The sequence below is a fragment of the Podarcis melisellensis genome, assembly GCF_964234715.1.
Source record: "Podarcis melisellensis genome assembly, chromosome: 17".
Classification (NCBI taxonomy): Eukaryota; Metazoa; Chordata; class Lepidosauria; order Squamata; family Lacertidae; genus Podarcis; species Podarcis melisellensis.
In genome coordinates this window covers 27027981-27044751 of record NC_138534.1, presented here as the reverse complement: position 1 = coordinate 27044751, position 16771 = coordinate 27027981, and the positions used below count along the sequence as shown (strand labels likewise).

At 45.9% G+C, this 16771-nt stretch overlaps 1 protein-coding gene across 1 annotated transcript in view; it reads left to right on the top strand.

Moving 5' to 3' along the window:
* Positions 1-16771, top strand: part of GRIN3A (glutamate ionotropic receptor NMDA type subunit 3A) — a 95186-nt gene that overhangs the window by 61666 nt on the left and 16749 nt on the right. Inside the window, exons 4-6 of the mRNA XM_081893841.1 lie at positions 844-989; positions 1767-1882; positions 9943-10094. Of these exons, the coding sequence (XP_081749967.1) occupies positions 844-989; positions 1767-1882; positions 9943-10094 (414 nt within the window). The remainder of the gene's footprint in view (positions 1-843; positions 990-1766; positions 1883-9942; positions 10095-16771) is intronic.

Below are 16771 nucleotides of genomic sequence, written 5' to 3'. Positions count from 1 at the left end.
TACGTAGCTCAGTAGGTAGAGCATGAGACTCTTAATAGCAGAGTTGTGGGTCTGAGCCCCACATTGGGCTAAAGTTTCCTGCATTGCAGGGGGTTGGACTAGATGACACTTGTGGTCCCATCCAACTTTACAATTCTATGATAATATGATTCTATGACTACAGGACCCATCACGCCTGATGGTTAGACACACTAGCTAGGGCTGGTGGGAGTTGGTGTTCAACAGCATAATAAACGCAAAAGGTTCCTCACCCATGAATGAAATAATAATAATAATTTATTATTTATACTTCCTGATGGGAGGGTGTTCTACAAGGTGGGTGCCACTACCAAGAAGGCCCGCTGCCCGGTTCCCTGTACCATCACTTCTCACAGTGAGGGAACCGGCAGAAGGCCCTCAGAGCTGGACCTCAGTGTCTGGGCAGAACAATGGGGGTGGAGATGCTCGTTCGAGTATACTGGGCCGAGGCCGTTTAGGGGCTTTAAAGGTCAGCACCAACACTTTGAATTGTTCTCAGAAATGTAATGGGAGCCAATGTAAGTCTTTCAAGACTGGTGTTATGTGGCCTCAGCGGCCACTCCCAATCACCAGTCTAGCTGCTGCATTCTGGATTAGTTGCAGTTTCTGGGTCACCTTCAAAGGTAGCCCCACATAGAGCACGTTGCAATAATCGAAGTGGGATATAAGCAGAGCATGCACCATTCTGGCGAGACAGTCTGCAGGCAGGTAGGGTCTCAGTTTGCGTACCATATAGAGCTGGTAGACAGCTGCCCTGGACACAGAAGTCATAATACATATTCCTTCGTCTTTTTTGAAAAAAAATGTTTCCGCGTTTTTCCTTAGCTGCACCACCCTTCACAAGGGTTTCGCTTTGGAACTGTGCGAGAAAGCAGCGCGGAAGATTATTTCAAGCAAAGCTTTCCAGACATGCACGAGTACATGAAAAGATTCAATGTGCCTGCAACTCCCGATGGAGTGGAATACCTGAAGTAAGTGCACATTGCAATTTCACATAAAGATACTGTATCTCGAGGTGGACCTTTGGGATCTGGTAGGTTTCCTATAGATTGACTTAATTGCCACTGTTTGGCTCAGTTCCACCTAGATGCTTAGCCTGTGTAAATTGGCAGAGATTACTAAAAACCATCAAAGCTAAGCCACCAGAGAAGTCTGTACAGTGCTCTATGAACTCAAAGTCAAAGTTAAGTACTTGAAAGCTCCATCAATTGTAATGAATTATACATGCCTTTAAATATTTCCCACTGAAATTCTTAACTACAGGTGTGTTGTGGCCAATATATTTTTAGCCTTCTGGGCCCGTGAAATCATTTTTATTTAGGGAATCCTTCCAGACAACCTTTAATTGTGGTTTTTTTAAAAAAAATACCCATTTCCTTTAAAATAATCTCTGGTTATTTTTAATTATATTTTAGATAAAATGCATTTTTAGCATTTATAAACCAACTTAGTTTCAATTCGTAGAGGTGTGTTTTTTAAAAAAACCAAAAATCAGATAAATAAATCGATTGACTACTATGTGTTCTGACATCAGCATCAAGCACTTGTGTTTATTGACTTATAAATTAGATTTCTGTTTGATTTTGTACAGTGTTTATGTTAAAGGCTTATTGAGGATTAGCTAAAATAGATCCAGAATTTCCATCCAGAAAGAATAAGGCCTCTGCAGATGAGTACAGCGGAATAGCTTCTTGTTCCTTATCAAGTGATTTTTCTCGGTGGTGGTGGTTTTATGCTTTGACTTGCAGGCATGATCCAGAGAAACTAGATGCCTTCATCATGGACAAAGCGCTCCTGGATTATGAAGTGTCAATAGATGCCGACTGCAAACTTTTAACAGTGGGGAAACCATTTGCTATTGAAGGTAGGAAATATCTTTCTACCAATGCGTATGGGCACTCAGTTATTCTTTATTACTTATACATACTGTCAGGGTTTCAGGGAGAGAAGGGTAGATGGGGGAGGAGACAGAGAGCGAGGGGGAAGAATCCCAGAGAGACGAGGAGGAGGATGACAATGACCAAAGGTCGTCCATGAGTCTGACCAGTGAGTCAGAGGACTCCCAAAAGGGAGCCCCCCTGGTCAGACCAAGGGGGGCCCAAGGGGGGAGCAATCAGGAGCAGGGGAGCGAGAGGAGAGCCCCCAGTGGGAGTGGGAGATCGGAGCCGGTTTCTCCGCCGGAACGGAGTGAAGGGGGTGGAGTTACCAGTGTGTCAGAGGGAGCAGAGCAAGAAGGAGACAGGGGGAGGAGATCGGAGCAGGGCGCTCTGCCGGAAGGGGCGGAGAGTAGCACCGGGAGCAGTGTAGCGGTCGAGAGAAAGGTCAGAAGCAACGTACGCGCGCCAAGTTCAAATGTGGAGGCGCGCGGAAGTGAGGAGAGCCCTGGGGAGGAGCCCGGCCCCAAAGCGCGAAGGAGGGGGGAAGAGGCGTCAGAGGATTCAGCCTCGGGCGAGTCCCGGCGGGAGGGAACCCAGGGGGGCAGAAAGACCCTGCGGAAGAGGAAGGAGAGGAAGAGGTGGTCCAGCACAAGCCTCTTAAACTGGTGTAGAGGCGGTACCGACTCAGAGGGGACTTCAGCGGTCTAATGTTACAGACGTAGAGCCACGGAGATGGAATGTAAAAGGAGCAATGATCTTCAATAAAGACTTTTGTAAATAAACTGGATTGGACTTGGGTCTCTTGTGAGCTGGGACCAACGGGTGGCTCTGACACATACATTCAGCTAACTGGGGTAGCTCAGTCAGTGTGCTACCCCTGAGGAGGGCTGTACTGAGGAATAATGGTGGGAGCCACCCCCTCCCCCTGATCCTGGATCTTCCCAGCAGCAGGAGGACAGTATAGATTTGGAACAATGGTTTGCACAGGGGCATAGTTCAGAAGGCAGAAGTTGGGGAATACTGGATGGGGAACAGCTAGGAGAAGAAGCACAGGGAGAGAAAGAGTTAACAGATTCACAGTCTCTGGATAGTATCCACTCCCTTCCCCAAAGTCCTGGAGAACTCAGAAAGTGTCAGAACAGAAAGCACAGAGAGTACAAGCTCAGATTACAAAATGTGGGAGTGACATGGATTAATAGGGATGGAGAGGGGAGAGACCTTAATTGGGAGCACCGCCATTCTGGTTAGATGCTTTCTTTTGTCCTTCGCTGTGTTTATTAAAGAAACAAACTGGTAAGAATTCCCTTTCATTGATCGGCTCATTTACAGCCACGGGGGAGGAAGCCAATTCCCCGAAGCCTGACAGTCAGTAGAGCATGAGACTCTTAATCCCAGGGTTGGGGGTTTGATCCCCACATTGGGCAAAATATTCCTGCATTGCAAGGAGTTGGACTAGATGAGCCTTGTGGTCCCTTCCAACTCTACAATTCTATGATTCTCTCTCTTTTACACAAGCCCACCAGACACAATAATAAAAACTGAAGCATTTCAATATTGAAAACAGTACAAGAATAGCAATCATTTAAAGTTTTAAATGCAAATAAATAAATAAGTGACAGCCCAGGATGTAGCATGAAAAGCAGTAAGTCTTGGGGCTGTCATCAATTCAGCCTCTGGAATCAAAGGGCTGTATACTCAGCCCATTGAACTGAATGGACCAAATTTAAAAATATTGTTTAATCTCAGTGGATCTGTGCTACATTGGATTTCGGTGGATCTATGCTAACATTAGATGCAAGCCAAAGCCGTCTTGGCTGAAATCCTGAACTCACTTACCTGGGAGTAAGTTCCATTGAACTTAACGGGGATTACTTCTGATTAGACATGAGACTGCTGCTGTTGTATGCTTTCTTCTCTGGGATTATTTCAGGCTGCCTGCCATCCATAACCATCACTGATATTTGTCACAACATCAATCACTTCCATCATTTCCAGTACATCTCACTTCTTTTATAATCAGGTTTTTGGGGTATGTCTGTTTGGGCATTAAATGTCAAAACAGCTCAATCCAACACATGTCGACTCAGAAGTCCCGGTGAGTTCAATTGGATTTACTCCAAGTAAATGTGTGTGTGGTACAGGATTGCAACTAGAGGCGCTTGCTAAAGTTCCAGTGGTTCACGACTCAGAGTCCTGGTTTCACTGGTGCTGTTGGTGCAGAACTGTACCCTAAATTGGGTTCCCCTAATACCTCTTCCAAACAGACGTCCTGACTTTTCAACCAAATGGGTGGTTTGAGTTAAGTGGCTCATTTTCTTCCTCTGCCTCTTCCACCGCTGTGCTTCCTTGAGGCTGACATGAAGGAAACTCAAAAGAACGGCTTGAAGGACCAGCAACAGTTACATAACCACCATGGACCATAATAGGAGCCGTTAGACTTTGGGCTTCTTCACTCTCCTGGGAAGAACAATCCAAGCTGGATGTTATTGATGCCCTTTCCCCACTTCCCGTCCCCCGCTTTCTGCAACAATCTATCAAACTCCACATCCATCGACCTCTGTGCTGGACCAAGCACCCTTTCAGCCACTTGATGTGCTAAATGAAGCCAAGAGAAGTCGAGTGGTTCTATCTGTGACTTGAGCACTGCCATTTTAAAGACTTTGGCAGTGCTGCGGTCCAACCTGACAGTTTGAAAAGCCATTTTAAACTCTCCGTTGCTGTGGATGAATAATGACATGGTAGCTGCTGTCTCAGATTACCGAATCCCTTGAAAGCTCGTATTGCAAGGCTTAAGCCAGGGCTGGGGAACTCTTATCAGCTGTATTCAGCATGGCCAGTGGTCAGGGATGAGAGGAGCTGTAGATCAATGGCATCTGCAGAGTCAAAGGTCCCCCAGCCCTTGCATACCACACATTTGATAACTCAAAGAATCCTTGGGGTGTGTTTTAAATGTCCTTTAGATTCATGGCTTGCATGCAGCAGTCACAGGCTCTCAGCACCAGTAACTTAGTCTCCATTTTTTCCACAGATAAAAGCAGAAATGTTACATACCCTTCAACATTTCTCTGGTGAAAAGAGGGACCTTGCTGCTATTATTATTATTATTATTATTATTATTATTATTATTATTATTATTATTATTATACCGCATCCATCTGGCTGGGTTGCCCCAACCCAGTGGATTCCAAAATATACAAAAATATAACAAAACATTAAACATTTTATATATATATATATATATATATATATATATATATACACACACACACACACACACACCGTATTTTTCGCTCCATAAGACACACTTTTTTCCTCTTAAAACCTAAGGGGAGATGTCTGTGCATCTTATGGAGCGAATGTGTGATCCCTGGGGCTGGGGGGACGGACCTGGGCTTCCCTCGCCAGTCCCACAAGCACGAGGAGCAGCGGAAAGGCTTGTGGGGTGGTGAGGGAAGCTTGGCTTTCCCCACCGCCAGCCCCACAAGCCTTTCTGCTGCTCCCCGACCTGCTCTTTGGGGCTGACGGTGGCTTTCCCCAAAGAGCAGGTCGGGGAGCAGTGGAAAGGCTGCTCCCCGAGCTTGTGGGGCTGGCGGTGGGGGAAAGCCAAGCTTCCCCCACCGTCAGCCCCGGGGAGCAGAGGGAAGGTTGCACACAGCCTTTCCACTGCTCCCCGACCTGTTCTTTGGGTCAAGCAGCTCTGGGGTAGCCTGCGAAGCCTCCGCAGGGCAGCGGGGAGCCTTCATCCCGCTGCCCTGGGGAGACATCGCACGGCTATCCCTGACTTTTGCGGGAGGTGGGGGAAGAGACAGAGTGAGGCTCCCCCACCTCCTGCAAAAGCCCCCAAGAGCCGCATATATTTTTTCTTGAATTCCCCCCCCCCAAAAAAAGTAGGTGCATCTTATGGTCAGGTGCGCTTTATGGAGCGAAAAATACGGTATATATACACCTTTCCTATACAGGGCTGCCTCCTGATGTCTTCAAAAGGTTGTATATCTCCTTGGCTCAGGGGTCGCATAACTCCTCACCCTCCAACATTTCGCCGATGAAAATAAGGAAAAGTGGGACATTCTGGGGTCTAATCAGAAGCTAGAGTGGCTTCTGTAAAATCCAGGACTGTCCCTGGAAAATAGGGACACTTGGAGGGTCTATGTATTTGAACTATCCAATGTTTTGTGGCCACGGAGCATGTGCTCATTTAACTGTTCTGCAATTTCCTACCTAAGGGTCCCCCCCCCAAAAAAAACCCAAGGGTTTTGCTTTTTGCTTTTTGCCAACCTTGGGATTCCTCACCCATGCACTCATAAGGATCAACACTCAGAGAATGATGGTATTGTTAGCCTGCAGGACAGCCTATAGAACATTAATGCAGCTCTCGAATCAACCGTAGATCTGCCCGGCATTCGGGTTTTTGGTCAGGGAGCCAGTCTGGTGTAGTGGCTAAGAGCGGTAGACTCGTAATCTGGTGAACCGGTTTCGCTTCCCCGCTCTTCCACATGCAGCTGCTGGGTGACCTTGGGCTAGTCACACTTCTCTGAAGTCTCTCAGCCCCACTCACCTCACAGAGTGTTTGTTGTGGGGGAGGAAGGGAAAGGAGAATGTTAGCCACTTTGAGACTCCTTCGGGTAATGATAAAGCGGGATATCAAATCCAAACTCTTCTTCTCTTCTTCTTCTGGTCACGCTGTAGTGTGACAAAGAGATGCAATCCAGGAACTGGTTTGCATATTGAAACTGGTCTGTTTCCTCTGCTCCTTCGGGCCATTGTTTCCCTCCCCTGGTGCATCTATAGTTGCCAAATCCAAGTGCACAAGTTCTGAGGATCCCGTTCTCTTTCTCTGAGCCTTCTTTGAGTTTCCTGCCTGCCTCTCTCTAGAACTGGACTTTAAACTTTCGGTAGCCTGACTTTCCCCTCCCGCCTATGTGTGTTTAGCTGATTAGAATGGGCAAGCCCCTAGAGCAGGCCAGCTCAACCAGCTAAATATAGTTTCATGTGTATATACCCATATATAAAATTATATATATACACACACTACAACGTCGCCTAATTTCCTAGTTGTATAACATGGCAGTGGGGCTGCCGACCTCCCGCTGCTTCTTGGCTTTGTGCTCATGGCTTTGTGGACTACTCTTCTGCCGCAAATAGTCATGAATTTGCATGTGCTAAAAAGGGTGATTATACAAGCAATTAGCAATCTCCCGCTGGCAACTTGCAGAGTTGTTTGTGAAGTCACCCACTTAATAGGCACAAAAGCTTTTTGCATCTTCTGTTTTACTAGTCTGAACCTGCTGCTTCTCTCTGTGCACTTAGAGGTGTTGTGACAGTGAACTAACTGTGGCACGCAAAATACATGTACTTTTTTTATTATTTCTTACCAGACACACACATAAACATACCCCTATGCCTATCAGTGGGACACAGGTGGCGCTGTGGGTTAAACCACAGAGCCTAGGACTTGCCAATCAAAAGGTCGGCAGTTTGAATCCCCGCGATGGGGTGAGCTCCCGTTGCTCGGTCCCTGCTCCTGCCAACCTAGCAGTTTGAAAGCACGTCAAGTGCAAGTAGATAAATAGGTACCGCTCCGGTGGGAAGGTAAACAGCGTTTCCGTGCTCTGCTCTGGTTCACCAGAAGCGGCTTAGTCATGCTGGCCACATGACCCAGAAGCTGTACGCCGGCTCCCTTGGCCAATAAAGCGAGATGAGCACCGCAACCCCAGAGTCGGTCACAACTGGACCTAATGGTCAGGGGTCCCTTTACCTTTACCTTCATGCCTATCAGTACCACCCTTCATCAACCTGGTTCCCTGCATTGTTTTGGGCTACAACTCTCATTGACCCCAGCCAGCCCAATTTCCTCCCCCACCCCTTCATACAAAGGTTCTTTGAAGCTATGAGTTGGCATTTGAATGCAGGACTCACATGCATAGTTAGTGGGAAGCAATGTAGCATAGTTATTGTACATCCAGTTTATGACAATGCAAACCGCAAACATCCCCCCTCCACATACATACATGCAAAGAGATCTACACCTGACTAGAAATAGTTTCCAATATTCTGCGCCACTTTCCAATAATAATAATTAAAAAAATAATTTATTTATACCCCGCCCATCTGGCTGGGTTTCCCCAGTCACTCTGGGTGGCTTCCAACAAAATATTAAAAATACAATAAAACACTAGATATTTAAAACTTCCCTAAACAGGGCTGCCTTCAGATGTCTTCTAAAAGTCTGGTAGTTGTTTTTCTCTTTGACATCTTGGTGGGAGGGCATTCCACAGGGCAGGTGCCACTACCAAGAAGGCCCTCTACCTGGTTCCCTATAACCTCACTTCTCACAGTGAGGGAACCGGCAGAAGACCCTCAGAGCTGAACCTCAGTGTCCAGGCTGAATGTTAGGAGTGGAGACGCTCCTTTGCCTTGTGCGCCATTGTTCTGGGTTCCTCCTCCCTCCGGCGTGTGGTGAGTGAGGCCCCTGTTGCAACAGATCAATAAAGATCAGGCTTACTAGCTGCTTTGCTTCTCAATATTCTCTGTTTGGCCTCTGTTATTTTCTCCTAATAATAGGGAACCTACGTAAGGACTCTATATGGGCTCCTGGATACCCCATAAGAGAAAAATGGGGTTGATCACTGTCAGCTTTTAACTCTGTGAGTAGATCGCAGTCTCTTGGGAGTTGGCCACATCTGCATTATACGAACCCTCTGCAAACACCCCCATCAGTCATTATGACAGCATTTTCCTTGTCTGTATCCAGCTTGTCAGTAGATGAAGAGACAAATGAACTTATGTGTATACACGGGGGGGGGGATGGGGGACAAAGATTCCACATGGTGTGTGGGTGTACATGCACGCACACATTCACATTTGTGCACAATAACAGATGTATTGTCTGCAAATCACAACACAATCTGAAGTAATACTAGAGGAGACTGTGACTGCTCTGGTGGAAGTAGCTTCAAAATTGCGGTTCTGATGAGCTCCCCGTTTGGGTTAACTCATTATTACAAATGTGACCTTGAAAAGCCTCCACATTTGCCAATAGCTGTCACTTATTCCTGTGGCTCACAGAGAGATCCTTGATTTTGGCCAGTTGACAAGGAACAACAAAATCGAACAAAGCAAATGAGGGTGGAAATCCCTCATACAATAGTGGAGACATTTCATCTTCAAGTGACCTATTTCGCATAATAGAATTATAGTGTGTTTAAAACTGGGGGTCCATGATGGGGAGGTATAGAATTTTGTTGATTGTTCGCCAGTCACAAAACTATATCCCAAGCACCACATGTTTAGGGAAGCTTTTAATGTTTAATAGGTTATTGTATTTTAATAAGTGGCTGGGGAAACCCGCCAGATGGGTGGGGTATAAATAATAAATTATTATTATTGTTATTATTGTTATTATTATGGCTTTCCATGGAACTGAGTAAACACATATGCATATATTTGTTAACATTTATATTTGAACACTTTATGGGGGGGGTCTTTAACTTCATTCTACAAGGTAGGTGAGGGTTAGGGTTAATATCCCTTGCATATTATCTGTTTGGAGTGGATCAGGAAGGACAAATAAGTTATGCTTTCCCCCCTCCCCCCACAGCTGTTGTGAGAAAGTGGGAGAAGCAAATTTGTTGACATTTTGAAGGTATGATGATTGGCTAACCAGCATCTGTTATTGGACTTTTATTGCCAAAATGAAGATACTAATAGACAAATAAAGCCTTAATTAATGATCTGGGCGAGGGAGAGGAACCTTTGCTTCGTTATAAGAAAAACAGCAACCCACATTCAGCTGTGCAGCCAATCAATTGTTCTCAGGAGACCCCTGGATAGACACTGAATTTTAAATTGGATTAGTCCTAATTCAGTTTGGACATCCAGCTGGCAACATCCACTGTTCATGGAATATATAAGCAAGCTGAAGAGTACTCAGGAAAATGTGGGTATTATTATTATGGTCATCATGGCAAAACAATGGACAAGGGTGACCTCGTGAGATGTCTTCCAAATTTGTGCCTCTCTAATTGTACTGTGTTTTGTCTTTCCATAGGGTATGGTATTGGCCTTCCTCCAAACTCTCCACTAACCTCAAATATTTCTGAACTGATAAGCCAGTATAAGTCCCACGGCTTCATGGATGTCTTGCATGACAAGTGGTACAAGGTTGTACCGTGTGGGAAAAGAAGCTTTGCTGTGACTGAGGTAAGAGACATTTCGTAGTTACCCAGCCGACAGCATCCTCGTTTTTCTCTTGGCTCAGATTCTTATTTGCATGTACGCACACATACTCAGTACATGGCGTGCAGCAAGGGGAGGGGATTAAAAGATTATTGGTGTTGGCGTCAGGGGTGGAGGAAGGGGTGGGTGGTGGGTGTGGTCCGCCCCGGGTGTCACCACTGAGGGGGGTGACAAAATGCCGGACGGCATTCACCGCGGGGCCTGCAACGCGCCCGAGCCACACGTCTCTCCTGGGAGAGACTGTTGAGAATTCTCCGTGGCGCTTTAGCAGAAATGCTCAGAGTTCCAGGTTCTTCAGTGCAGTGTATTTATTGTGAGCTATATATACAAATGTCTACAGGCTATAATACACGAGCAGTTCATACAGTCAAACAGAGTACCTGGCTGCACCTTAAGGCAAATAAGAAGACCCCTAACTCTCCCTCTCTGACCACACTCCTCTACACCACACCTTTACTGCTGGACAGGTTTCCCTTTTAAACGAATGACAGCCAATCAACTGTCAGCACATTACTGCTGATTCATTCTGACCCAGCACTTCCATAGAAAGTATTCCAGGCTGATTGCATCAGCCAGTTGCATCAGCTAGCAAACTCAACCCTGCAGACTTACTATCTCACACAGCATTCTGTGAATCCCGACAGAGATGCAGTGAGTTGGACATGCGCAGGCTCCATGCTGCCCAAACGGTCCGCCCACTGCCTCCCCCCCCCAATAGTAGGGCAGCTGAGTGGGAGGAGGCAGGCAGACTCCAGAGATCCCACGGTGCACCCCACCCCTATGGGCGGCTCGCCCCACCCTCACCCTGCCCCTATGGGCAGCTCGCCCCACCCCTGGGCACACCATCCCAGGAGCCCAAGCAGCTTCCTCTGCCTCTGGGTGATGTAAAGAGTGCTGTTTGCAGAGTTATTCCAAGAAGTGTGTGGGATTAGCATGCAAAGGTGGCTGCAATGTGATTATGTGGTGTGTTTCTTTCTTTTAAAAAAAGATTTTCCTTTTCTTTAGAAGGAAATAAAATAATACAAAGTAAAGTGGGGAGAGACGCAACCATCTAACAATTTTATTTCGCCTGGTCTTTACCCCAGGCCAAATGCTTCTTGTATAGATGTTCTGTTAACCTGTCAAGGTATCCACTAGAGCAACAACGCATGTCCATTACCCGCTCCACAGAAATGTGTACTGCAAAGGAACTTTTTCTAAACTCCTTGTGTCCTGTTGGAAATTTAATAAAAGAAAACCACGTATTGTGAAACCTTGTCATGTTGAATTTGCCCCTTAAGCAATGAGGCCTTCTTGAATCAGCTTTTCCAGTATTGCTAAATCCCAAACCTCGATGCACCAAGGTCCAACGGTGGCTCCCTCTAAGTACTGACCATAAATGGGCAGCAATTGCTCTCGCTGCCCTGGGCGAAAAGGAAACCATGTGTGCTTCTTGAGAATTAAAGAATAAAACAAAACAAAAAATACAGAAATTGCAGGGGGTTTTTAAAAAGGTGTCAAGGGAGCAAAACAGAGTGAATAGAGGTAGCTGTTCATGCAGGTGGGCTCCAGTCCTTTGTATTTGTGTTTGGAGGTCTGAATAACAATGACTATTAGAAGTGGTGGAGAGAGAAATAACACGACAAGCCTGAGCAGCACTTTGGTAAAATGCTAATACAGTGGTACCTTGGTTTACAAACTTAATCCGTTGCAGAAGTCCGTTCTTAAACCAAAACCATTCTTAAACTGAGGCACGCTTTCCCTAATGAGACCTCCTGCCACCAGTGCCCTTCCACCATTCGGCTCCCATTCTTAGACCGAGGTAAAGTTCGCAAACCAGGACACTACTTCCAGTTTTGTGGAGTTCATAAACCGAATAGTTCGTAAACAGGGCTGTTCTTAAACCGAGGTACCACTGTATGATGTATGGTTAATTGACACATTGTCAGGGAGCCGACAAGGAGAACAGGTCGTTTGCAGATCAGAGAAAGTCAGTGAAACACTGGCTAACTTAGAGTTAGTTTATTTATAGAGGAAGCAGAACAGAGAACACAAGGAGACTTCTAAGGGTTGCTCCTGTCTTAATGAAGCAGTTGCCTGGACTGGCTTGTAGCTCCCCCTTCACTCCTTAGTCCTCTGTGTCAGGCCCCTCCCTCTGTCGATGGTGAGCCCCAAGGGAGCCTCTTTGTTTCTGCCTGGCTCTCTGCTCAATAACATGCAATAGACGCCTTGTTCTGGGAGCTGGGTGGGAAGCAGGGATTTGCAGGCTGTCAGCCCAGAATCTGTCCAGGTGGCTCTGTGGTGGAGCTGCCAAGTCTGATTCTTATCTCTGTCCTGTACTGGGGCACCTACATGTTTCCTCCTCTTCATCATCCTTCAAGCTCTCAGTCTCCATTACCTCCCAGCTCCTCCAGGGTGTGGCCAGTTTCTCACCACCAGGAGCCAGAATCCAAATTCTCTCCCTCTGTGCTTTCCCTGAGGGGGCTCTTGGTTGGGCAGCTTCCACCATTCCTCCTCATCCAGCCAATCCCTGACACACCCAGGTGGTTTTGGAAGCTGCAGCAGGATGAAAACAGAGGACCAATGTAAGCCAGTCAAATGCCGAAGATATACTCTACTGATTCCTTTCGACATGCAGCCACACAGTGGTCTGGGTTTCACTTTTCAGTGGCTGTGAACCCATCCTGCTGTGGGGTTTGTGTAAGCAAAGCAGCCACATGGTCATTGTGCAAATGTTGAAATATAAGCATCCACTATTAAGATGCTTAATAATGGGCATCAGTGAACTAAAATGGACGGGAATGGGTGAATTCAGTTCGGATGACCATCATATCTACTACTGTGGGCAAGAAACCCGTAAAAGAAATGGAGTGGCCCTCATAGTCAACAAAAGAGTGGCGAAAGCTATACTGGGATGCAATCTCAAAAATGATAGAATGATCTCGATACGAATCCAAGGCAGACCTTTTAACATCACAGTAATCCAAGTTTATGCACCAACTACTTGTGCTGAAGAAACTGAAATTGACCAATTCTATGAAGACTTACAAGACCTTATAGAAGTGACACCAAAGAAGGATGTTCTTCTCATTATAGGGGATTGGAATGCTAAAGTAGGGAGTCAAGAGATAAAAGGAACAACTGGCAAGTTTGGCCTTGGAGATCAAAACGAAGCAGGGCAAAGGCTAATAGAGTTCTGCCAAGAGAACAAGTTGGTCATCACAAACACGCTTTTCCAACAACACAAGAGACGACTCTACACATGGACATCACCAGATGGGCAGCATCGAAATCAGATTGATTATATTCTCTGCAGCCAAAGATGGAGAAGCTCTATACAGTCAGCAAAAACAAGACCTGGAGCTGACTGTGGCTCAGATCATCAGCTTCTTATAGCAAAATTCAAGCTTAAACTGAAGAAAGTAGGAAAAACCACTGGGCCGGTAAGATACAATCTAAGTCAAATCCCTTATGAATACACAGTGGAAGTGAAGAACAGGTTTAAGGATTTAGATTTGGTGGACAGAATGCCTGAAGAACTATGGATGGAGGCTCGTAACATTATACAGGAGGCAGCAACGAAAACCATCCCAATGAAAAGGAAATGCAAGAAAGCCAAGTGGCTGTCCAATGAGGCCTTACAAATAGCGGGGGAGAGAAGGCAAGCAAAATGCGAGGGAGATGGTGAAAGATACAGGAAATTGAATGCAGATTTCCAAAGAATAACAAGGAGAGACAAGAAGACCTTCTTAAATGAGCAATGCAAAGAAATAGAGGAAAGCAATAGAATGGGAAGAACCAGAGATCTGTTCAAGAAAATTGGAGATATGAAAGGAACATTTCGTACAAAGATTTCCATAATAAAGGACAAAAGTGGAAAGGACCTAACAGAAGCAGAAGACATCAAGAAGAGGTGGCAAGAATACACAGAGGAATTATACCAGAAAGAAATGGATGTCTCGTATACCCCAGGTAGTGTGGTTGCTGACCTTGAGCCAGACATCCTGGAAAGTGAAGTCAAATGGGCCTTAGAAAGCACTGCATATAACAAGGCCAGTGGAAGTGATGGTATTCCAGCTGAACTATTTAAAATTTTAAAAGATGATGCTGTTAAGGTGCTACACTCAATATGCCAGCAAGTTTGGAAAACTCAGCAGTGGCCAGAAGATTGGAGAAGATCAGTCTACATCCCAATCCCAAAGAAGGGCAGTGCCAAAGAATGCTCCAACTACCGCACAATTGCACTCATTTCACACGCTAGCAAGGTTATGCTTAAAATTCTACAAGGAAGGCTCAAGCAGTATGTGGACCGAGAACTCCCAGAAGTGCAAGCTGGATTTAGAAGAGGCAGAGGAACCAGAGACCAAATTGCAAACATGCGCTGGATTATGGAGAAAGCTAGAGAGTTCCAGAAAGACATCTACTTCTGCTTCATTGACTATGCAAAAGCCTTTGACTGTGTCGACCACGGCAAACTATGGCAAGTTCTTAAAGAAATGGGAGTGCCAGATCACCTCATCTGTCTCCTGAGAAATCTCTATGTGGAACAAGAAGCTACAGTTAGAACTGGATATGGAACAACTGATTGGTTCAAAATTGGGAAAGGAGTACGACAAGGCTGTATTTTGTCTCCCTGCTTATTTAACTTATATGCAGAATTCATCATGCGAAAGGCTGGGCTGGATGAATCCCTAGCCGGAATTAAGATTGCCGGAAGAAATATCAACAACCTCAGATATGCAGATGACACAACCTTGATGGCAGAAAGTGAGGAGGAATTAAAGAACCTTTTAATGAGGGTGAAAGAGGAGAGCGCAAAATATGGTCTGAAGCTCAACATCAAAAAAACGAAGATCATGGCCACTGGTCCCATCACCTCCTGGCAAATAGAAGGGGAAGAAATGGAGGTAGTGAGAGATTTTACTTTCTTGGGCTCAATGATCACTGCAGATGGTGACAGCAGCCACGAAATTAAAAGACGCCTGCTTCTTGGGAGAAGGGCAATGACAGGCCTAGACAGCATCTTGAGAAGTAGAGACATCACCTTGCCAACAAAGGTTCGTATAGTTAAAGCTATGGTTTTCCCAGTAGTGATGTATGGAAGTGAGAGCTGGACCATAAAGAAGGCTGATCGCTGAAGAATTGATGCTTTTGAATTATGGTGCTGGAGGAGACTCTTGAGAGTCCCATGGACTGCAAGAAGATCAAACCTCTCCATACTGAAGGAAATCAACCCTGAGTGCTCACTGGAAGGACAGATTGTGAAGCTGAGGCTCCAGTACTTTGGCCACCTCATGAGAAGAGAAGACTCCCTGGAGAAGACCCTGATGTTGGGAAAGATGGAGGGCACAAGGAGAAGGGGACGGCAGAGGACGAGATGGTTGGATAGTGTTTTCGAGGTTACCGGCATGAGTTTGACCAAACTGCGGGAGGCAGTGGAGGACAGAGGTGCCTGGCGTTCTCTGGTCCATGGGGTCACGAAGAGTCGGACACGACTAAACGACTAAACAACAACAACAACATTAAGATGCACATTAAAGCAGCAGCATTAAGACAATACAGTGGTACCTTGGGTTACAGATGCTTCAGGTTACAGACGCTTCAGGTTACAGACTCCACTAACCCAGAAATTGTACCTCAGGTTAAGAACTTTGCTTCAGGATGAGAACAGAAATTGCGCAATGGCAGCATGGTGGCAGCGGGAGGCCCCATTAGCTAAAGTGGTACCTCAGGTTAAGAACAGTTTCAGGTTAAGAACTGATCTCCAAAACGAATTAAGTTATTAACCCGAGGTACCACTGTAGAGCAATTGAAAACAGGCAATTCAGGATGAGAAACATTAGAAATTTCTGGGTCAGTGTTTCCCAAACTTGGGTCTCTCTAGCTGTTTTGGACTGCAACTCCCATCATCTCTAGCTATCAGGACCAGTGGTCAGGGATAAGATAATGGGAACTGTAGTCCAAAAACAGCTGGAAACCCAAGTTTGGGAAACACTGGTCTAGGTGAATAGGCATTTCTTCCGTCTTCAGAAGCTGGGGCCTCCCATATTTCAGGGAGTGCGTTCCATAATGCAGTGGAAAATCCCACCTCTGCGTTATCACAGCCCAATAGTCATCAGGCCTGTGCAAAGTCAGCTCATTGGCAATGCTGAGCGGCGGTGGCTCTCCAGAGTTTTGGCTGGAGCCTTTCCAGCCCTACTTGGAGATGTCACGTTGAACATGAGACCTCTCGCTTGCCGTCTGTGCACTCTGCTGCTGAGCCACAGCCATATTAGTTACCATGGCAAAATGTAGCTGCTTCCATTAATCCAAAGCCATATGCTAAAGTGAATAATTGCGCTTCAGCATGGCGAAAAGTAGGACAAATCACTGTTAATGCAAGGGACAGTGGGGTGAAAAACACCGGGAAAATAAACGCCCTCTGCTAATACAAATGTAGCAATTTTACAGTTTGGGGATTATGGTGATGTGTGGCGAGAACTATGAGAACAATTGCTGCTGCCTTTTGATGGAATGGCACCTTAAAAGGGAAGGAAACTTTAGGATTCATCTCTAAGGCTGAGAGATACGCAGCTTGTGAACTTGCAAAACTGGGTTGTATGTTGCAAGGGTGGGGAACCTGTGGTCCCACAGAGGATGCTGCACTCCAACTCCCATCATCT